Raw genomic sequence first — 23,784 nt, 5'->3', positions numbered from 1 at the left:
TTAACCTCTGCTATAAAATCAAGGGCTCCAAGCAGGGAACAGAGTTTGGCTACGCAAGTGCCAAGTGCCCAGCTGGAGAGGGAGCGCTTGCTCGCAGCGATGCAGAGCACCTGTCAGCCTGGCCTTCAGAGACATTAAATGGGATTAAGTCCAACAGCCTAATCCGGCAGCTTCTATAAAGAAGACAATGTTTTAAGTAACTGTATTTGCACTACTTTGCCCCACTTTGTGCATGTCACATGGCAATGACAGTCTGAAAGAGGCTCAAAAGGGCTTTGGAGAAGACTGTGGTGGTATAAAGATGGGCTGCTTTGTACAGACCTGTTACGACTTCCAAGGACATAATTTGTTATTATTTTATATGTCAATTTTTTCTTAGACACCATCTGAAATATGGGGAAAACATGAGTTTTTGCTGTGATGGCTACTGACATCTTTTATCAATTAACCAGCTAAAACTGCATAAAGAGTACTTGCAAAAACATCAGGGCCAGTGACTCAGGGTCCATTTTGTGTCTCTGTGGACTGGCACTCGTGGAAACCTGTGCTGCTCAGTGGCCTGGTTTCTAGCTTGCACAGAGAGGGAAAGGGATCAGCCTCACCAAGTGAGGTAGCTTCTAAATACTGATATAAAAGATAACTTCAGGGGGGAAAGCATTTCAGCCTAAAAGTATCTCCACCTAAATCATGGAGTGAGAGATAGGATTCCAGAGAGGGATGGCTTTAAAACAATTTTTTTTTCAGCTATAGTAGTATTCTTCTCTCACAAGCCCACCAGCCGTTTTGGAGCCCATTCTTAAGTGCATAGCTTGCTCTATCATCTATCTATCTATCTATCTATCTATCTATCTATCTATCTATCTACCAACCATATCAGAGATGTACATCTGTCATATATAACTGGGGCATCAAGGACATGCTTTGAGATTCTGGTCCAAAAGCCAAGAATAAGTTAGACACTGCAGTACTCAGCACTTCCCCTTCTTTTTGGTTTCAATTCTTTCCTGATCCAGAGGCACTGAAGCTATAGGCCACTATATGGATTTTGAAGTAGATTACCCATTGGAGAGATTTTCTCCACAGAGAAATTACACTCTTTTCTCACTTTCTGGTGTCCCCAATGTCAGCCAGAAAAATAATTGTACAGCCTTTAAATTTGTTCTACTCAATTAACAAGATCAATGTCCTTGTGTCTTATATAGCACATGCATGTATGTCCTGGATTTGGCTGGGATAGAGTCAATTTTCTTCCTCATAATTGGCAAGGGGCTGTGTTTTGGATGCTTTAGTTACTAGTAACCAGTGCTTACACTGAGTCAAAGCCTTTTCTTCCTCTCACCCCACCTCAGCAGCCAGGAGGAAGGTGCACAAGAAGTTGGGAGAGGACACAGCCAGGACAGCTGACCCCACTGACCCAGGGGATATTCCATACCATAAGGCATTATGGTCAGCAATAAAACTGTGGGAATGTTGGTGCAGGAGCACAGCTGGGGGACTGGCTGGCCATCAACCACTTGCTGGTGAGAAATTGTTTTAATTTGCTTCACTTGTCTTTCTTGTATTTTATTTACCCCTTTGTTATTTTCATTTTTATTACAATTTAATTTTTTTAAATTATTAAACTTATTTTATCTCAACTCGCAAGTTTTCTCACTTTTACCCTTCTGATTCTCTCCCTCATCCCACTGGGGACATGTGGGGTGAGAGAGAGAAACTGTGGTGCTTATTTCCTGGGTGAGTTAAACCACACAGAGGTACATATTTGGAATTTTGACTAATGTCTCAAGTTAACTTTAACTCTTAGCCTTTCACTACAGAAACACTGTTAATTGAAATTAAGGACTAGTTTGTGCTCACTGTTTGCAGCAAGTTGGCTCATAACCTTCCTTACTGCTACCAGTAAAACTGGCAAAGATAGTAAAGCCTATAATTAATGCTCTGCTTTATCCAGCAAACAGCAAGGCAGCTACTGAGTGGATAAGATGTCAGAAATGTCCCAATATGTGGCTAACTCAATGGTTAGCGTGGGAGGAGAGGGAAAGGGCAAGGCATTCTATGGTTTATGCCAGGGCCCATGACAACTAAGTTGAGAACATAATTTAAAGTCACAAGACATTTTTCCCTAATCCTAATAACTGAGCCAGGCAGATTGGCTTTAGTGCTAACAGATGGATGTTAAGACTCTGGGTTGACTGAGATCATCAGGCCCAGATTTGATAATAGGCTCAACGTCAAGACAGAAAGACTACAAGGCAGGTGTAAGGATTCTTTCTTGGCTTGTTCTTCTGTGGAGTTTCCTGTATTCCAAAGATAAATAAGTCTTGTGAGAGGCAAACAGGGTTGCTACTTCTCCCCACTGAACTATTTGTTTTCAAGTTCAAAGGCAAAGCAGAATATTGACACTTCTGAGAGAAAATGGTACATCAGTAACTTCCCCAACCACACCAGTCTTCAGTGTCTACCAACTTTACCAACTCAGCAAATTCTTAATGCATACTCCCCTCATCACAGCAATTGGTCTTTCTGTACAAAGGAAATAAGAGTTTGACCCACAGTGTCAAATACAACAAAAAGCTATTTGTAGAATAGTACTCTTGGTCAAAAATAGCTTGAATTGGTTCTATGGTGAGAAAAATCTTTAGATAGTACATTGCTAACATTTTCCTTGTCAGTACCAAGTGAGAAAAGGAGAAATAGTGAGCTACCTATACTACCTTGCTCCCTGAAACAGATTTACATCCCTTGATACTTAGCATTGATGATCCTCGTGATTATTCTCTCTGGTGAAGTCCATATGGCTCAGTTCTTATAGTAAACTCTGAAATAAATGGCTTCAGAGCTAAAATCCTGGGTCTTAGGGTACTGCTAAAAATCCTAGCCTTTCTAGGCCCTTCCTAAATAGAAATCTGATATCCCCTTCTCATAAAGTGTGAGACAACTAAGGCTGTGGCTAGATGTTCATGGTGAAAACTGCTGTTGTAACTTTCCTAGGGTGCTTTGTTTGCTGCTGAAGATTTTTACTGTCATTGTATTGAGGAAGACAGACTATTCTGAGGGTCCCTCACTGCTTTAGTGCATGCCTCCTCATGCCAGCTTCAGCCACCTCTAGGAAATATTTAAGACAATCTCCTTACCCTATGCAAGCTCTCTGTTACTTGTTAGAGTCAGGGCAGTAACTTCTGTTGTGCTCATAACCTGCAGTCACACCAAGATCCTTTCAGATTTGTGCATTTAACAGAATTGTGCTAACAAAATGCCTGAGACAATTCAGTATAAATTCTCCTCTTACCACCCATTCTAGTAGTTACTAGAACATCATGTATAGACTAAACAGTTCAGTTCATCCTAAGCCTTGGCAGAGGTGGAACTGTATTTGACAGGCTGACATCAGGGGCTGTGATCAAGCTGACTTTATGAGTAACTGTTTCTACATAATACTCAACATAATTTTTAAAAACCTGTGTATATATATATATATATACAGATGTAAAGGAAGAATATACGGTAATCAAAGACCAAGAAAAGAAAACATTTTCCAAGACAAAATCCGATTTAATTTCTTGCTGTAATCAAATAGAGAAATAGATACATTCAGAGCCTCGAGCTCCAGCTGGAGCCCGTGGCACAGGGGAAGGCCTGCTCAGCCTTTCCTTTCCTTTCCTGTCCTGCGCCGGGACTCGCTCCGCGGGGAAGATGAAGGCAGCAGGCTCGAGTCGGCGTGGGGAAGCAAAGAAGCGTGGCCGGAGCGGAGAGGCTCTGCGGGAAGACTCGGCGCTGAGCTCTCGGCTCCCCGTCTCGGACAAAGCCGTCCGTGACCTGAGAGGGGCTCGCCTGGGGCCTGCCAGCCAGGGCAGCAGCTGTTGGGTCCCTCGGGACCAGCCCGAAGCCATGCCTACCCTCTACAGGCACTAGAAACGGGCTGGGGACAGAGGCTGCGGATACAGAAAATAACTTTCTCTCCACGCCTTCCTATCGCTCATTCCGGAGCTTGCTGCAGATATTCCAGCCAAAAATCACAACCAAGCAAAACAGAAGTTGCCTGAGGCAGAATTCTGCCCAGTTAAACCACCAAAACTACGAGCGGGGCCAAAAGCTGTCAGAAGGACCGGTCAGGGTTGGGGGACGCCCGGCACCGGGGCCCGCGGGGGTGGAGAGCGCTCCGCGCCCCGAGACCCCCGCGGCGGGTCGGGCGGGGGGGTCTGTCATCGCGGGGCTGGGCCAGCTTCCTCTCCGCCCCGCCCGCCGCTTCCCGGTCCCATTGCTCCCCTGGGGATGGGGCTGGGCCCTGTGCGCCACGTCTGGCCCCCGGCAGGGACGGAGCCCATCCCCGTGTGCGTGGCGGCTCCCCGGGGCGGGGGCCGGGGCGGGGCGGGGAGTGTGGCGCGGCCCGGGCCGGCGCCTCCGCCTTCTCTCCATCCTCCCTCCCTCGCCCGCTCCCGCTGCTGCCGCTCTGCGTACGACGGCGGCGGCGTCCCGCCATGTCGGCCGCCAAGCACCGGGGCACTAAGGGGGGCAGCCCGCCCGCCGCCAACGAAAAGAGCGCGCAGCTCGGCGCCGGCGATGAGCCGCCGGCGAAGAAGCCGGCGGCGGCGGGGCACGGCCGGGGCGGCAGGGCCGGCGGGGGGGGCCGCTCCGGCGCCGGCCCCCGCCGCGGCTGGGCGATGCTGCTGGGCGCCGCGGTGGTGCTGGGCGCCGCGCTGCCCGCCGGCTGGTACGTGCTGCAACTGCAGGAGGAGGTCGGGCGGAGCGCCCGGGAGGTGGAGGCCTCCGGGCGGCAGCGGCAGGAGCTGGCCGCCACCCTGGACACCGTGGTGCAGAAGGTAGCGCGGCGCCGGGCACCGCCGGGGGCGGGCGGGCTGGGCACCGCCGGGGCGCTCGGTGCCGCTCGGCGGGACGGGGGCAGCGGCCGCCCGTGCGGGGAGGCGGGCGCGGGGGTTCGCCCCTTAAAGAAGGAGCTGTGCAGCTGTCGGATGGCCTGGCTTGCGGGAAAGCGAACGTGTCCCGTTGCCTTCCCCTCCTCTTCCGTGCTCCCTCAAAGATGCTTTCATGGCATTAGAGGGGCAGATGGAGTTCGGGCCGCGGTATTCTCCGTGCCTGCAAACGTGGCCCGGAGCAGCGAGAAATCCCTGCTAGGCAGCGTAGGGCTGGGCGGGACGGGGCGGGACGGGACCCCGCGACGGTGGCCGCAGCCCCCAGCTCTCCTTCCCAGGGCCTGTGCCTGAAGCCATTTTATGGAATGCAGCTCGCACGCTGCATTAGGTGTTGGCAGCGGTGCGGACCCGCTGTTCCGAAGGAGCCCGGTGCCCGTAATTCGGTATCTCCGGGGCCCGCGAAATCACTTAACCGAGCGGGGCGAACGAGCTGCTCGTCGCTGCCTGTCGAGTAGGCAGATGTGCACGCCAAGGGACACGGGGTGGCAGCGCTGTCAGAATGGGGCAGGATCCTGCCTCAGCGTCCCCACACTCTAGAAAACAAAACCCATGTGAGCTTCACCGAACAACAGAGGCTGTGCCCGAAGCACTGCTGCAGTACCCTGCCTCCCACGTTCCTGCCGCAGTCTCTGGCCCAGGCGGTGATACTCGCAGTGTCCAGGGCAGTTCAGGACCATGGAAAAGTTGTGAAGTTGCTTGCACAGGATGTGGCTCAAGTGAAGTGAAATAAATGCTCACTTCCCTCATTTTTTTTCCACTCAGTCCCTTATTAGCCTCCCAGCTATAGTTTCACAAATAGCACTGTCCACTTGGATACGTCCTAGGGTGCCTAAACCCTTTAAAAATGCCACCTGCGATTGCACATCATCAACATACAATTAAACTTCTCTCCCGGGAGTTGGTTAATTGGTTGGAAGACAGTATGTAAAGTTATGACTGAGTCAGATCAAGGAAAAGGAAATTCTTGTCTCAGCTTGACTGCTTTCTGCATGGCAGACCATTCAGACTCCCTATATTCCCTGTGAGCTTGGGCCTGGGCTGGCAATGGGATGACAGGCACTGGCAGAGATCTTCTGGCTGTTCAGTGCTTCCAGAAACACAGTGGCCTGCACATGTGGAGATTATATCATCCATCTTGGTGTTTACTGTCCCATACAACAAGAAGAAAAAGGAAAATTCATGTTAGTGGAGGAGAAGAGTTGTAAACTTCAGGGCTATAGGGCTGTGTCTGAAGTTAGTTTTAAATCACTGATGACAGGACAATGATTTGAACTAGCAAAGGTTGTTGCTTTTTACTGTTTTTTAAGCCATTTTTGTAGACTGTAAGAAGGAGGAAATTGAAATTGCAAGATGTTAAACTACAATACACGAGTGTAGAACTCAGATGTACATGAAATGTATAAGCCCTTCTAATAAAAGGAATGGGGACAATTTGCTGCCTCTCATCTCCATGTCATTGCAGAAAATCATAAGTATGTGTTACATATTCTAGGAGATGGGTATATAACAGAAGGTTATAAATAGTTGGTTTCAAAGACAGCTGAAACTTACTTGCCTTTGTATAGTAGGTGGCTGTTAAAGGTGGGGGAAAGAGATCACAGGGTTTTGATGTAACCCATGGAAGTCTTGGTTGCTGTGGATTGATGACACAGAAATTTACTTGAGGGAGAAGAGAGCAGGCTGTATTTCACTGCTTCACAAAGGTGTAGGATTCTGCGTTTAACTTGCAGAGTGCCATCAGCACAGGCTGCTGTGTAGCTTTGCCCTTCATCTGGCTGCAGAGAGCTTCTGTCGGGAGTAAGCATTATATAAACTCATCTGCTTAACACATCAAAGAGAAAGGAAATGATGTGGAAGTTTAGTCTTTAACATAGCACCATTCTTATAGAGGCCAAGGTCATTTGCTGTTTAAACACAAGATGTATGACCAGTTAGAGAAAACAGTACTCATTGGCTGGAGATACATTTTTATGTACTATTTGTGATATTAAATCTTTCAAGGGCTATGGCTTCAAATCTTACCAGCCATCTACACCAAAAAAGCAAACTCACATGAAGGTTCACACACAGACCAACTGCTTTGAAGCTGTGAGTTTTTACCCCTCTTGTGCAAGGGTATTGCTTTGGTCCTGGTGGCTCTTGGTTAGGACAAATCAGATTAGAAGCTGGTACATTTTGAAGACCCCAGTCCATTTTATTATATCAGAGCTCTCTGATCTTTAAGTGGCTGGCCCAGATGGGGAATAGCTTAAGCTTACACCATGATCATTGCCTGGATGCAGTGGAGGAGAAGGTATAAAGTACTTCCAACTGTGTGAGGTGGGATCCACCTCTGTCAGTCATACAGTTGCAGAGACCCAGCCCTCTGGAGAGTTCTGGCTAGTTCTGATTTCTTAGACTAAAAAGACTGTTACTGGCAAATATGAATTTGGTGATTTGGTTGAAATGTGTCGCTGTAATAAGATAGGGAGGAGAACTTTCCTGTGATACCCTGTTCAGTTTCTGACCTCCATTTATAATAATACAGAAAAAGCTCTCTTCTCCCTGTGGAAGTAATCAGAATGAATGACAGCTAAGATGTAACGAAAATGAGGTTGGTAAGTCAGTCAAATGACTGGTGCCCAGCTGCAATGTGTATGACAGTATTATCCTCTCCGCCCCTTCCCCTTAGCTCAGTTCTAATTTCCTATGGGAGCACTAGAGAATACAAGTGTAGGGAATGTAAGGGCATTAGAAACTCTTTTGCTGAAGAGGGAGAAAAGCAGTCATCTTTGTGGGTATTGTTCAAACTGCAGGGATCTGCCAAAGCAAAGGCAAGTCTCATGGCCAAACCCTACAATCCTTGCACAGTATAGACTTTAATGAAAACTAAGGAGGATTTGGCCAGGGATTTGCAAAAATACATAGAAATAACTTAATTTCTAATTAGGATATCTCTCAGGTCTTTAGAAAATAATGTCTAGGTTCTGAGTCAAGGAACTGCTGGAGCCTCCTTCAGTTGAAAAGAAAAAAAAAAAAAGAAAGCAGCTCTGTGTATTTCTTTCTAAACCCATAAAAAATATACTTCTTTCTATTTATAGAATAAAACCACCCCTCCAGCTGTGTATCTAATCAGTCAACATGGCAGCCCATGTGGCATGGCTGATTAATATACCCCTCAGACACAGGGAGTAGTGTGAGGCAGGGCAATGTGCATTACTCAGCACTTGCCATCCTGCCAAAGCCTTGAGGTATTTTCTGTGTGATGGATTCCTCTTGCAGCCAATGGGAGTTCTTATATTGCTTTACTAAGTTTAAGAAATTACAACCCACACATCCACAAAAGGGTTTTCCACAGTCTTAAGCTTGATGCTCTGCTTGGCCTCAAAATTAAGTAATGAGTGCTTCCCTGGCCTGGATCTTACTTTTAAATGTGAGAGTAAACTAGTGTGGCAGCCCCTTACTCCTTGACCTTTTCCCTCTGGCTGCTACTAAAACCAGCTGTAAAGATAGTTTTTGTAATTGGGAAGTTTAATAGTGTATCTGATGCAGTGTTAGGAACTTTCTGTTAACCTGAGCTAGATGCAAGGCAGGCTCTTGGCAGCTGCTGTGCTTTTGTTCTCTGTGTGTACATACATGAGCCCTGCTCACTGTGAGTGTGTGGGTGTATGCAGGAGTGGGAAAAACAAGCTGCTAACTATTTGGAACGTTAAAGACTTCCTATTTTTTTTTCTAATCTCAAAAAATAGTTAACAAAAAAAATCTCTTGTGTTTCCGTTGGTGTCTAGGAGCAGCAGAATGTTATTACTACTTTCATTCCTGGGCCCATCCCAGCTGCCCTCTCCCTCTGATTTTTCTTGTTGCTTTTTCATGTCTACCACAAAACTTCTTTTTATGATCAGGAATTGTTCAGGTATTCATGGCTGATAAAATATAATCCCAGCTTTTTTGTATTCAGAAGCTGATGACAGATATTCTTTTGGTTTGGTTCCCTCCCCACCCCCTCCTTGTTCTAAAGACTTGTGGTCTTTAGAACCAGGAATCCTATATGGGAGGGATGGTTCAGGAGTCTGCATGGAGACTCTGGAGAGCTGGGTTTCTTTTTCATTGCCACAGATTTCCTGGATCATGAGTGGCAGGTCAGTGAGGCCAAGGACCCTTAACAGAAGGTGTATGTACTATAGAGCTGTAAGGCTCAAGATGCTGGTTTTTTTTTTGTGCCTCCCATATCTGTATGCCACTGGACCACTTCAGGTATGGGGCCTGAAGGATTGCAGCATAATAATTTCATCTGGTAACAAGGGCTATAAGGATTTTGGACAAAAAAAGTGGAATTATTGGTATTAACCACATGTATTTCTGGCCCAGGTACGTTCTCTTCAAACCACATTTGGAGAATTCGAATCCATGATGAAAATTGTTCAGCAGAAGCAGGAGGTGAGCGAGAAGGCTGTTAAACAAGGGGAGAGTGAAATAAACCGGATCAGTGAAGTGCTTCAGAAGCTGCAGAATGAAATTTTGAAAGACTTGTCTGATGGCATTCACATGGTGAAGGATGCAAGGGAACGAGACTTTACATCTCTGGAAAACACAGTGGAAGAGAGACTAACAGAGCTGACCAAATCTATAAATGATAACATTGCAGTATTCACTGAAGTCCAGCAAAGGAGCCAAGATGAAATCAACAATATGAAAGCAAAGGTTGGTTCACTAGAACAGGCAGATGTGTATAAGCATGAGATTAAGGTGCTAAAAGATGCTTTTGATGAGATGCAAGCATCCATGAAAATGAAAGAAAAGGACATAGAGACCTTGAAGAGTACAATAGACTCCATGGAGTCTGACGTGTACACTGAAGTGAAAGAGTTAGTCAACCTCAAACAAGAACACGAGAAGTTCAAAGAGGCTGCGGACACTGAACACCTTTCATTAAAAGCTTTACAAGAGAAAGTTCTGAGAGCTGAGGATTCTATTATGCAGCTCCCTAGTGACATTAAAAGACTTGATGAAGATTTACTGCAAGTTAAAGCCAACCTCAACAAATGGGAAGATAATGAACTCTTCAGAAAAGCATTAGAAACTTTTGGGAAGAACAGTGAAGGACTGGAGTCTCGAATGAGGCACATTGAAGACAGCCTAGAGTCTCTAGCATCTGTTGCTGTTCAAAACAGTGAAAAGTTAGAATCTTTCCTTTCTAAGGAGGCAGAATATGAGAATAAGCTCAATACTTTAGAACAAAGCATTACCATTCTTCAGGGACTCTCAGATACAGATGTAACTTCAGTGACAGATGTTCTGAAAAATCTTGGTGAGGCACAGACTTCACTGTACAATGACATGGAAAACTTAAAGAGAAGCATCAATGACTTGCCATCCTCAGGTGCTCTCCAGGATGTCCAGAAGCAAATAAGTACTTTGTTGGATCAAGGAAATCTTCAGGCAGATCAAACACATTCTCAAGGTTACCTTGAAAAGTTTTCTTCTATGGAAGGCTCTGTAGATGAACTGAGATCTTCTGTTAGCCAGGTTGATTCTGATTTGAAAATGCTAAGAACTGCAGTGGATAGTTTAGTTGCCTATTCAGTGAAAATTGAAAATAATGAGAACAGCTTGGAGTCTGTGAAGAGCTCAGTGGATGACCTGAGGAATGATCTGGAAAGGTTGTTTGTGAAAGTAGAAAAAATACATGAAAATATTTAGGCAGTGGTGCTCCTTGGGCAGATAATGGGTTAAGGAGAATAGCTTTTGTATGCCCTGTTTTTTACTCTTTTAAAAAGCAATTTGATACCTCCAAAGAGAATAAGAATACTTTCATAATAGAGACAGTTCTGCTTATTTCCTTTATTTCTTTTCCATGTAGTGTTTTGGGAGTTTTTGTTGTTTGCTTTTACTTTCCCCTAAATTTTGTTTTAAGAAAACACAAGTTTATTGGGGGTTGAGTTTCTTAAGGTCTCATTTTCTCTATGAAGTTGTGCCACTGTTAAGTGTAGTGGTATAACTACAGCCTCGTTAGCATGGGCACATATTTAATGGCATGAAGGTGATTCACACTGACACTAGATATCCCACACAGAAGGGCTACAGCTGTTCTGGTACCCAAAGCACACTGCTGCACTCACTGAGGATTTTACTGGTATGTTTTGGTTTAAGAAGAAAACTACATGCTATTTTAAACAATTCACTGTTGTGAACTTAAGAGTGGAGCAGGTGTGGAGCACCTCATCTTGTTTCTGCAGTTTGGGACTCAGGTTTGTGGTCAGTTCACAAAGGGTCAGCTGAGCTGTAGTGTATTTCTGTGAGACCTTAATCTGTACCAAGGAACTAACAAAGTCTGAGGTAAGTGGCACTGCCTGGGTCTAAGGCCTAGGAGATTCATTCTTTGCCAGCATCTTCAGCTGCTGGTGCAGATCAGTGCTTAGGAGGGACATCTGAAGGATGGGATTAATTTCAAGAGGGTACAGTAATATTTTTATCATATTTTTAGACTGTTTACATTATTAGGCTGTGTCTTCCTTGGAAAGATCTAATTTGGTCTTTGATAAGGATTTTTCTGGAAAAAGTCATCACAAATTTGAGGAAAGGGAAGGACCAAAATTGCACCTGTTGTGTTCCATATGTAACAAGTATGCTAACAACAGCAATAATACGCTCCAAAACACACAAGAGGGAAAATCACCATGAAATCAGCAGAATTGCTTCTATGGCAAATACATTTCCAGGTTTTTACACAGCTGACAGTGACCTGAACTCTTGTTACGTATTCAGGACTTGGTGCCTGATTCTTGTCACTACTTTTTGTCACCAGGCTGGGGCATTGGTAGCAAAGGATCCTTCTAGGAGATCTCCTCTAGGAGAGTGAGGGAAAAGTGTCATAATTCCATAGATGGTCTTTTAAAAAACACTTACTTATGGAGCTTCTTTGGTTTTCTGTCTTCTTGGAAAGGATTTCTAATATCCCTCCTTTTCAAGTTTACTTTTGAACTTCATCCAAATAATTGGTAAAGAAATCTGCATGTTATCTTGGAAATAGGCTGTGGGCATCATGTCCACTCAGCTTGGACCACACAGATCCTTGACTGTGTTAGATGAAAAATTCCTAGAAATAGCATCTCCCAGAAATAGGAAGAGCACAGGTGAAAAGGAGTTCTCCTAGGTAAATAGGATACTGAACCATATCCAGTGTTGTTCCACTGTAAACAGGAAAGAATTGCTGTCAGAGAAAGAGGAAGCCATGGCATTAAGGTAACTGTTGTCACTGTTGGAACTGCACTGTTCATTGTTGACTTCTCAAGTTCTTGAACAATGTTGTTTAGGGTTACTGTGAAATGAACTGTATGGCTTATTTGCAGTATTTTTAATACATAATAAACATTTGGAATATTCTTTGCACCTTTTGTTTTTGATTGCTGCTTGCTTATTGTTGTGTTTCGCAGGGTGCTTCCAGTGGGAAGGGCTTGGGGAAGCACCAGATTTGCTGCACCCCTGTACTTGTTCTCAGCTTCCATAGGGAAATGTCAAGGCACTTGCCTGCTATGGAAGCAGCAGGTTTTGAGTCACATCAAGGTGTTGCTGTTGACCAGCAGACTCTGGAGCCTGAGAGGTGATCATAAAGTGTGAAATACCTGATTGGTGCCATGAATGAGTTCTGTGCCAGACACTGCCAGCACGCCTCTCTAAGACTTCCTCAATGCCCAAGGCTTGTACGACAGAAATAATGCGCAGAAAGAACCTGTGTGATATTTCTACAGTGGCTGCTCCTTTTGCTTAGCTTGGAATGCTGGATTGTAAAGCCCATCAACTGATACCATCCTCATGATGGATATCTTCCTTTCAAAAGTTTGGGAAAGGGTAATTTCGGGAGTATAGGCTTGGGATTTGTAGCATCATCATATCTTGGCAATTCTTGAGGCCAGAGTCACAGAAATAGGTAATAACTCTTTAATTGAACTACGTGTGCTTGACAAAGCAGGTGAGCACCCAAGCCCTTCTGTTAAAGATATTTGAGGTAACCCCAAGTTGGCAGCAAGCTGGCTGGCAGCATGCAGTGACTTTAGAGTAGCTGCATGATGTTGGAATTTAAGCTGTTTTAAAGCCAGCAGTGCAGCTGGGCTGTATTTGATCTCAAAGATTAAACAAAGAATTACTAATTACACTTCTAGTACTGAATTTTTATGGCAAGCTATTGAAATAATTTATCTCACTAAATGAGAGTAATAATTCTCTCTAAATAATAAAATGTTTGAAGGCAGGCACAGAGACAAGGATCCCTTGGCAGACTGGTGGCTTAGCTTTTATGTCTGGTTAGACATTTTCATCCAATACAAACATTTCCTAATTTCCTCATAAATGCTCACAGACCATATACAGACCTAATTCTGCTCTTTACTGTCATTCTTCAACTTTGTAATAAAGCAGGGAGAAGGTCTTAAGCAGGACAGACTGTTGCCAGTGTTGCTGTTACAGTAACAAATTTCCACATAAATTGTCTTACCTGATTGAGGGGGTATTGATTGGATCTGTTCATTAACGCTTGCCTTCATTTTCGGCTCTCATAAATAGAGAAAACATTACACTGAGGCACTGTAGACTTGATCATTCTTGAAAGGACTTGCCCAAATAGCTATGCTGGCACATGTGATGGAGATAAATCTTGGGTTGCTGCAAGGACTTCTCCCAGTGGGAATTCAACTACTGCCTTGAGCTAAATTAATGAGAAGGGCATCTGGTGGTCCAAATGCATGTGTTGGAAGTTTCATTAAAGGATGGATTAGGGATTTAGTGGTTTTACTACCTTTTTTGACATAGCTCAGCTGGTACGGTAAACAAAACTGCAGAGGGGTGAAATGACTACGGGAAAAAAGTCTGTCGGAGATGTACAAACACCCCAGCAGCCAAAAAACATCCAGTGTGGACCTTCCCCTTGGCTGGGCACTGCCAAGGACGCTCTCTGTCCAGTTTGGAGCACTGCAGACAGGAGTGTCTGGGCTGGAGCGACTCCCCAGGAGAACAGTGGCGACGATGGGAGGCGAGATGTCGCAGGAGAAGAGCTGGAACAGATGGGGCTGTTAGACACGGACAGGCGGAGGGGAAGGGAGGATGGAGGGGAAGGAGGAAGGGAGGGAAGAGCGAGCCCTGCCGCCCCGGCCTGAGGGCGCGGGGCTGGGCGGTGGCGCCGGGCGCCCCCCGGCGGCAGCGGCGCGGCAGCGGCGCGGGCCGAGCTCTGGCCAGCCCGGCCGGCCGGCCGTCCGTCCGTCCGTCCGTGTGTGTCCTGGAGCATCTCACTGGCAAAAGGCAGGCGCCAGGTGCCCCCGCCTCCCCTGCCCAGGTCCCGCCGCGGCGCCGGCCCATGTGCCCTGCTCGGTGCTCTCCTGCGCTACCACCGCCCCGAAAAATCCTTCATCCACTGCGCGGCTGACTCTAGAAGCAGCTGGCACTTGTTCTGCCCAGTTTTGCCATTTTGCTAATAACTGGTCCCTGGTTCATTTCTCGTGTCATCACCTGCTTGGTTTATCCATGTTTAGGGAGGGAGAGGCTGTGGCTCTTTTGGGTTTAATATCAGCTCTCTGCGGTACTTAGCACTGTGAGATGAGTCTCACAGTCCTCTGAGCAGTCATACACTATTGCTGCCCTGGCCTTCCTGCATGCATTTTAGTCATTGTCATCCTCCACCAGCCAAGAGCAGATACTCACCAATGTAAGACATGTTGGTTCAGAGTATTTACACTCAGGGCTTTTTGAACACCTATTTGTAAGAACCTACTTAGTCTAATGCTGACCAGGGATGCTCAAAGGGCAATTCTGCCTTGGACACCAAAAAAAAAAAAAGTGTATTTTGTCCTTGCTCACATAGTAAAACCTCTCCAGAGTCTCCAGTATGCAATCCACTGCAGGCTCCCAATATAATGTAATTTCTCCAGAGTCTGTGCTTGCTCATGCACTTGGAAAGTGAAAGAACTTGGAAATCTCTTTATGTGAGCAGAACTTGATAATTCCTGCATTTATAATGCAAATACCTAACCCCAGAGCTATTCAGAGTTAATACAGCATCACAGTTGTAGCTTGCTAGATCTCAGACAAAGAGACTCCTAAATTCTGCTTTTTTTTTTTGCTTATGGAGCAGGTGTCCCTTGGCTGCCATGGATTTTCAAATAGTACATCTCAAAATCTTTTCCAAGATGATGCTACTAGATGCTGTGCTTAGCATTACCAGAACAAATCTTTTCTCAAGTGATTCCTATTTCACTGTGAGAGGAAAAAAAAAAAAAGAAAGAAGCAATTTCTTATTTTACTGCATATCCTCTTTAGGAAAAAAAAATAGTTTTGAGGAAACACTAATTACACAATTAACTCCTGTGCCTCACCCTGGTGTTCATCTGCAATGCTAGAGGAAGAAGCTAGTTCAAATAAGGGCGGCTTTGTTCCACTCAGAAAGACTTTGCTTTGGCCCTCTCTAGATGTAAATATGTCAAATTCCAGTGGATAATCCTTTCCTGTCAATACTGCTTAGGTTGGGGTTGGGATGGAATCCTAGAGTTATGAGTAAGGATGGAAAACATAACAAGTGGAGAAAGAATCAGGGTTGCCTTGAAACTTTTGAATTTGTTTACTGCTCTGACTTTCAAAGTTCTGACAATTTTTTTTTTCCCTAGTTTCTCCCTTTTCACCAATTTTTTCAACTGTATATACATAGTAGGGGGATACAGAATATTATGCTTAGATTTTAATTGATTTACAGTAGAAATCTGAAGTCACAAGCAAAACCATGCCTTAAGATGAGAGCCACTGAAGTGTTACTGGTTTAGAGAGAGCACTGCAAGAGAAGTGATCTAAACATAGGAATTTATATCCTTGTCAGTGGCAGGTAAAACAAAAACTTTGCAGTTCCCAGAGTGTGTTTGAATAGTTCACACTTTGGTGTCACTCAGGCCAAAAAAACCCTTACTGACAAGTAGTTCCCTGCCCTGGAAACTCAAAATGCTTTTGCAGGGGAGTGAGATTCAACCTGCAAGGTGGTGTTGCTGTGAGCCAGAGGCCAGAGCCAGGGAAGGGCAGCAGACTACCTCTAGTCTGCTCAGCCCGGGAAGTTTTTCTTGGACAATCTCTGCTGAGTGTGCAAAGTATGTACATTGAAACAATGTGAACAAAAGAAAATTTCCACCCAGATAGGAAATTTATACAGAGTGACAATGGTCCTGATCCAGATCCCATTCAAGTCAGTAGCTATATTCCCCTGTTCTTTCCTGGTACAAAATTCAGGCCAAAGCACTTCACCCAAAGCCGCATAGAAAATGTGTCATATACCCGACAGTGGTTTGCAATTCCTCAAGTTCAAATAATCCTCTCCTTTCCTATGAGTGCATCAGAGTTGCTTACCAGAATACCTCTTCACTGAGGGACAGTGTTCTCCATGCTGTTGTTTCCAGCTGTCTAGAATTTCAGAGCAGCTACCTGGTACATGTTCAGCTGATGCCTTCAGAGATGCCATCAAAGCCCTCAGAGCCTGAAACAAAAGGGACATTGAATGATCTGAATGTGTGCTCTGAGTGAATGAAGTTGTTGTTATTCTTACATTGTGCATATAACACCAGTGCCCAGAGGTTCAAACAGGTGCTGGATGAGGAGATTTATTTAGGCACCTGTCCACTGGAATGCTCTGGGCATCAAACCACTCTCCCAAGGGCATATTTTTTAGAATTAAATGTGGGCTTCAACCACCCCATTCTGATAAATTTTTCCTCATCCCCATACCAAACTTCTAATATCATACATTCATGTCTGAAGATGGTATTGGTCTTAGCACATCCATTGAGGATTCCACATTCTCAAGGTGGTTTCTTGGTTCTAATGTGATTAGCATTAAAAAATAAGATATGCAAGGAAAAAAGCAGGTTTTCCATTCAGAAAGGAGATATTTGTATTGCTAATAATAGCCCTACTAAGCTTTTGTGACCTTGAGATTGATGGAAAGATAATTAAGGTTTGCCAGAGTCTGAATCCTTACATATAATTACCTGAGGTGATAATAACCTCTTAGAGCCATACCTCTGTAGTTGAATGCATTCAGTGATCAAAGTGCATTACAGCATCCCAAAAGAATGTCATGGCCTCTCAGTGACTGCAGTTTGGGGACAATACTGGAAAAAGCCCTCCACCCCCTAAAAGTCACTGTGGGTTTAAAGCCACAGCAGCTGTAGAGATAGAAGGGTGATTCCTCCTGGCCTCTTTTGTGTTCAGAAGAACTTCCTTTGATTAAGTCAGGCTGGGAGACGTTGTAGACCTTTGCGAGTGTATTACCACACAAGCACATTTGGGTTATCCGGTAACAACATGGGGTAAAACTAAGCCGTGGAGCTGTGGGAAGTGAGGGTGCAGGCTCCAGCTGTCCTTTGTGTCACTGCTCCTTCCATCCACTGTGCAGTTAGACCCCAGAGCACCTGCCCAAAGGAGCTGAGCAACCAAAGAACAGAGAGACAGAGAGGGACAGAGGGAAGGTGTGCTAAAGCAGTGAGGCACACAGCAGAGACAGACACCAGTCTACATGGTTGATGGCAACCACAGTGCCTGTGACATTTTTATAATGTTAACTCTCAGGTGTTTCTGCATCCTCTCCTGTCTCTTGTAGAATTACATCTTTCATGGGACATGATCCAAGGCCTATGGACATAGATAAATCCTTCTTTGTTGACTTCCTTGGTCATTGGAGTAGTGTGTGTGTGGCACAGGGAAAGGGGAAGGTGAAGAAATACCAAATAGAATACCTGCTGCTTTCCAGCCTCCAGCCCCATTAGATATTTTCCAGTGTTTGGGGATCTTTATTAGTTTATGAATCTTCTCAAGGCAAAGGATCTCCTCTTTCTTCTCTCCATTCTTTTACTATAGGTAAGGAATACTTACAATGAAGTTGGCAATAGATACTGATGTTATTTGTTAAATATAACCCTTAAAAATAGGTTTTGGTTCAGGTCAAGGAGTAAGATCAAGGACTTTAAGCATTGGAACTAAGTGTTCCAGAAGTGCTGGTAGCTCCATAAATGCAAGACAGGAATGACATGTTTGAAGTGCCTAGAATTAGTGTATTTTCCCCAAAGTCCACATGAACCACCAAGGGTAGGGCGAAGGGTTGCATTCCCATGTGGTTCAGGAGATTACTACTGACCTGTAATCTTGCTGTTGTCGTGGATGATCTGCAAGTACTTTTAGCAGAAATTGTGTGTCTCATGTGACATCTCTGGGACCTGTCTCTTGCAACACACATGCTGACTCTCTTGCTTATTGTGGCTCATAGCCAGGTCTGCCCCAAACCTCAAACAGTTGGAGTAAAGGTTGAATCTATCCAAGAGCCCTACTACTTTGTCCTTTGTTCAGATCCTGATTTGCTTTCACTTGCCTTCACAAAGCTCTTCAGTTTCCTCAGGTTTCATGTTTCACATTCATTAGAACTGGTATAATTTACTACTTTACCAATAAAATTAATTCAGCAACAGAGCTTCTGTTTCCAATGGCTGCACATAGCTAAATCCCTGTTTGTGAAAGTATTTGAACTAAAAAAAGAAGCACATCTATTAAAAAGAGTTTTTGGAGTGCTGTTTATTGTTCCTTTCACATTTTTTTAATGTCACCTTAACAAAAAGTACTCCTCCTCCTGAAGAGCAATGAAATAAATCTAAGTTCTTACAGACTTCACAGCACAACCCACGTTCAGGACTAGGTGTGCTTTCTTGTATTGGCAAAAAAGAATTAAGAAAAGATCTACTGTAGTGAGTGAAGTACAGTGTTTGCATTTTTGCCTGAACTATTTAGAGGCAGCGCTGATTTAAATATTTTCTGGACAGAATCTGGAAATAAATTTGTATTGGGATGATGACTGAATCTAGAGACCAGCACTTGATTCCTGCAAAAAGGAATCAAGAGCACAACATGGAAATGCCCATTACCAGGTGAATCCTGCTCACCTCAGTACTGCTGCCTGCCAAAGGGAGGAGAGTTTTGAGGGTGCAGCCACACTGTAACTTGAGTGTGAGCCTAAACTTCCTTATTACCTAAAGCATTTGGGCAAAAGCTTTGGGCATGGGGTTAACTACAGATTTGGGCAGAGGAACCCAGAGGAGCTTCTTTCTTTCCCTCTCTCCCAGCCTGCATTCCAGAAAACAGAAGCAGGGAATTACTATGGGTTTATACAGGCAAAGAGAGGCTTGAGGACTCAGGCTAGCAGCTAAATCTCCCAGCAGCAAGACAAAACTCCTAGCCAAAGTGATGACTACCAATTCAAAGTGCTTAGGTCCCTCTGAAGTTTGTGCTGAGTAAAGATAAACACATCCTGAAATGCTTTGTTAATACCACAGGGATGGGATTGACACAGGAACCAGGTCTGAGAGAGGAGTTCTTCACTACAAATGAAAAAAATCTAGTAACTGGGTGATTTATTAGTCTCTCTTCAATGATACTTTTGTTTTAAGAGGGCTTCAGTTACCCTCTGCTGACTGGAATTTTTCATTTATGTTGGAAAAGTATTGCTCCTTGACTTGAAAAATTACTTCCAGTGAGCAATAAATGCTGTGGGCCTCATCCTGTGGCTTTGGGCATGACAGCTCACCACCGGTCACTTTGCCACGGGATCCTTGCCATTCTTTCTCTGCTTTCTTTTTCTTGCCTTATGCTTTACACATGTTTGTAATTAATTTCTTTCCTTTTCTTTTCTTTCCTTTCCTTTCCTTTTCTTTCCTTTCCTTTCCTTTCCTTTCCTTTCCTTTCCTTTCCTTTCCTTTCCTTTCCTTTCCTTTCCTTTCCTTTCCTTTCCTTTCCTTTCCTTTCCTTTCCTTTCCTTTCCTTTCCTTTCCTTTCCTTTCCTTTCCTTTCCTTTCCTTTCCTTTCCTTTCCTTTCCTTTCCTTTCCTTTCCTTTCCTTTCCTTTCCTTTCCTTTCCTTTCCTTTCCTTTCCTTTCCTTTCCTTTCTTTTCTTTTCTTTTCTTTTCTTTTCTTTTCTTCCTTCTTTTCTCTCTTTTTTTTTGCCTTGTTACATCTCCCTCTGCTCCAGGCTGTCAGCTCTGGGTTTCCCTGTATTTAAATCCCAGACATTCCTCATCAATGTGCTTGCTGAAATGCTTTTAGCACTGGAAGAAATCCTTTTCTCACATTGTTTCCAGTACATGTGGTAGAGTGAGTCCTTGCAGTTAAAAGAAAATCCCTCTGAGGAAAGATCCTAAGTGCAGTGACAGGCTCAAGACCACCAATTAACCTGCTTTCAAAAATAACAGCAACATTTTATGTGTAGCTGAAATTTTTCTTGTAAATTTTCATCTTATTTGCACATTTCTGACAATGAAACCTCTGTGTGGCTGTATTTTTGAGTCTCCTGTGCAGTTATCAAGGAAAAGGTTGGGTGTTTTGGCAGATCTCTAATGTAGGTCCTATCAGTAAATTTATTTAAAATGTTTTATTTAATGCGAGTTCTGCACTTGTGGAGAATCTTAATATTACTCTGCCTTATAATAACCCTTGGTAAGGATCTGTAGGGTCTGTATGTTCTTGCCCAGCATTCTCCTGCTCCTTTTATGCATTTGGCAAAAACAATTATGTATTTCAAGGCAGTTCAACTCCACTTACTCTTTTCAAAGTCCAAATGAAACCATTTTAAAGTAGGCTGTTTACTTACCAAAGCAACTCTTGCCTGCTTACAAAGGAGAAGAAAGCAGCACATTGGTATGATGCTGTTATTGTGGCAGGATGTTAAATGTCTGTGAGCTGTGTGGGACACCTTCCCAGGGCACTTGGGGACAGCAGGATGCAGAGCTTCACCACTGCCTGCTCACCCTCCTTCACTGCCTTTGCAGCAGATGGCAAAGGAAAGCTGTGGCACCCTTAGGACAAGGTGTATTGCTGAGCCCCTAATTCTGCAGCTTGTTTTGTTGAGATCTGAGCCCTCTCTCATCACTCTGACAGTATAAATGGACTTTAAAGGTTAAAAAAAAAATAAATCCATAATAAATCAAGAACTATTGCTGAAGATGTTGGGTAGAACAGGTCTGGTGATGCCTGTCTCTGAGCTAGAGGTGTTGATTAACTGCCTCTTGCTTCCCAAATGCCATCGTGTTCTCAAAGTGGGGCAGAATTTCCTGTTTGCTGCCCTAACAATACATAGGGAAGCCAGCTTCTGTTGACCAAGTTTTCTGTATAAACATGTACATGTCTTCCCAAGTCCAGTTACCTTTCTAGCTGATTTGTCTGTACAGATTGGGACAGATCTTCAACACTTTGATAATATCTTCGGACAATGCCTAAATTCTAATTTTTCCTCATATTCCTTTATATAGCATAATGAGAGTTGTGCCAGGGGATCCTTTCACAGCTACTGCAGTAGCAATGAGCAGAACTCACTCTTGTGGGAGTAACCTTGTCTCTTGCTTCATGCAAGATTTAGGCTGCAGCTTTCTGCTGAGACTTTTTCAAAGGCAGCTAGGAAGAACAAGGCTGCCAAACCTCACTGCAACCTTAATGGGATTCAGTCACCCAATTCCTCACAGTAGCTGTGAAATCCCACTCTCAGCTCCATTTCTTGTTCTTTGCATAATGTTCGCACCCCCATGCTGCAGCCTGGCTAGTCAGTCCCCAGGCAGCACCTTGTCTTTGGTTGTCTTTAAGGGCTGCAATTTAGGTTGATGTGCCCAAAGGAAACACAGGAAACACATCAGATTAAAGAAGCAAACCAAGAGAAAATCAGATAACAACACTCATCCTCATTACCCTGAAAGAAACGAGACATAGAGAACAGAAGGAAATGAGATGTAGAGAACAGAAGGAACAGCTACCAACTAAATAGGTCAGGTTGCCAGCATGAGGCTATTCAGACAAAGATAGCAGGAATGGTGATCAGATATGCAAAGCTTTTGAGATGTAGATTTAAATTCCCCTGGTCAATGGCTCCAGATGTTCTCTAGTGTAGCAGGGCAGAATTTTTTCCAGGGTAATCTCACTTTCTCCTCCTGGTTTCACTGAACATAAACTTTTCATGAGTGCCCTTAACATGAAGCACAGCAGTCTTCAAACTAACACCTGTTGCATCTATTTTTATAAGCTGTGAGACTGATCAGTTCTACAGGGGATTCAAGAATAGAACATATTTAGTGACCACAAACGTTTTCTATTACTGTTATGTTTCTTTTCCTTTCAGAACTTGGGACTATATAGCCTATATTTGCCACCTGCTGCTGTTCCTGTTTGGCATAAACATTTTTTTTTTTCTCCTTTAACTCGGTGCCAGATTCTGCTTGTGCTTGTGCCCTTGTAAATCCAAAATAACTCCCTGGGCACTAATGCTGCAATTCCAGGTTCACTCTAGGGTAAGTGAGAATAGGAGCCATCCTTTGTCAATTCAAGTTTACCCACGATGCAACTTCATTGAAGGTGAAGGGGCTGCCATGGGGGGGTTTTGGCCTCACTGCTCCATGACACTGCGTTTCCTGCAAGCAGCAAACCAAGTGCTGTCCAGCCAGACGTGGTGAGTGCAGCAGGTCCCGTACCTCTCAAAGCTCTGCAGCTAAGCTGGCTCAGCGGAGGCATGGCAGTCCACAGCAGGTACAGACGGGTCTGTGCTGTTTGCGTGAAGCAAGAAAAACATGTGTGAACGCATCCATGCAAGCCTGTAACTGGAACTGACAGAGGCAAAGGGAGTTCCCTGCTCCGCTCTCTCATCAGATATCCTCCATAATAACCCCTGACAGAGAAAGCCTCTTCCTGGGCAGCTGCGGATTTAATTTTGGGCTTTGTCCAGCCCAAGCAGCTCAGATCTCTAAAGGAGTGGATTTTCTATACAATAGGGGTGGGATGCACCGAAGCGTGAGGAAGAGGCGGGACACCAGGTGTCTATGAATGAGCTAAGCAGGAGCCTGAAATGCCTCCGGAGCCCTGCCCTGCCCCTTGTTCTGCCCTTGGACTGTAACACGGAGCAGCACAATGAATCAGTATCGGCCCCGGTGCAGCTGCGAGAGGTCAGGCCCCGCACTTTTGTACCGGCATCTTTAATTCAGGCTCCTCGGGGACTCGTTTTTTAAAGCGAGGAGAGGGCTAATGCTCGAGCTATCAGGGGAAGTTACATCAGTCGGTGAGAGCACAGCCTTTTAGGAAAGGCAGCTTGTACTTTAACCTCTCCCACCACACCCTCGGTGTGATGCGTAGGTAGCCTTTTCTGCCCTGGTCTCTTTTAAGTAGCCCGTATAAAGTCAACAGCGCAAATCTGTTCACCTATTCTGCCACTGATCTTTAGAAATGTAAAAGCTAAAAAGCTTAAGAAAAGGGAATTGCATTTGGTGGCATTTAGTGCAAAGTTAAGTCCAGAGACACAAAGTCTGACAGTAAAAGAGGCAGGGATAGACGAATACTTTTGCTAACTGCACTAAAGGGAGAGTTCAGATTATCTTCATTCTGGTCTACACTCCTGGGTGCTAAATATTAAGCCCTTTACTTTGGCTCTGATGCTCTACAATGCTGCCTGCTATCTGCACTCTATTATTTTGTACCTAGTTTTACTGACATGGCCCATGTTATTAACTGCAAGCTGTTTCTCCAGGGAAAATCAGGTTATTTAGCCAACCCACAAGGAAGAGAAGGGATGCCTCATGCATATGAAACCCCTCTGTCTCCAGTCTTCAGGCAATTAACAAGCAGCATTAATGAACTTCTGGGGGAGGCAGCCCTTCCTGTCTGGAATGGTGGTGGTTTTGACAGTGGCAGGAGGGAAATGCTGGGGAAGGCAACATGGCAATCATTAGCATCAGGAATGGGATATGCACTGGTGAAAACCATTCACTCTAAGGAGCAGGTACTGGATGTGAGCACTGAACACCTGGTTGCCTTCTGTTTGAGACTATGCAAATCAGAAG

At 44.6% G+C, this 23,784-nt stretch overlaps 1 protein-coding gene across 1 annotated transcript; it reads left to right on the top strand.

The window, feature by feature from the left end:
* The first annotated feature begins 4,478 nt into the window (after positions 1-4,478).
* Positions 4,479-12,299, top strand: CKAP4 (cytoskeleton associated protein 4). Its single transcript, XM_021536067.3, has 2 exons — positions 4,479-4,820; positions 9,279-12,299. The coding sequence occupies exons 1-2, from the start codon at positions 4,479-4,481 to the stop codon at positions 10,608-10,610; spliced, it is 1,674 nt and encodes a 557-aa protein (XP_021391742.2). The 3' UTR covers positions 10,611-12,299.
* Positions 12,300-23,784: the final 11,485 nt, after the last annotated feature.

The sequence above is a fragment of the Lonchura striata genome, chromosome 5 (genome assembly GCF_046129695.1).
Source record: "Lonchura striata isolate bLonStr1 chromosome 5, bLonStr1.mat, whole genome shotgun sequence".
Classification (NCBI taxonomy): domain Eukaryota; kingdom Metazoa; phylum Chordata; class Aves; order Passeriformes; family Estrildidae; genus Lonchura; species Lonchura striata.
Note: the sequence above shows the minus strand (reverse complement) of the source record. Positions and strands in the feature narration are given on the sequence as shown.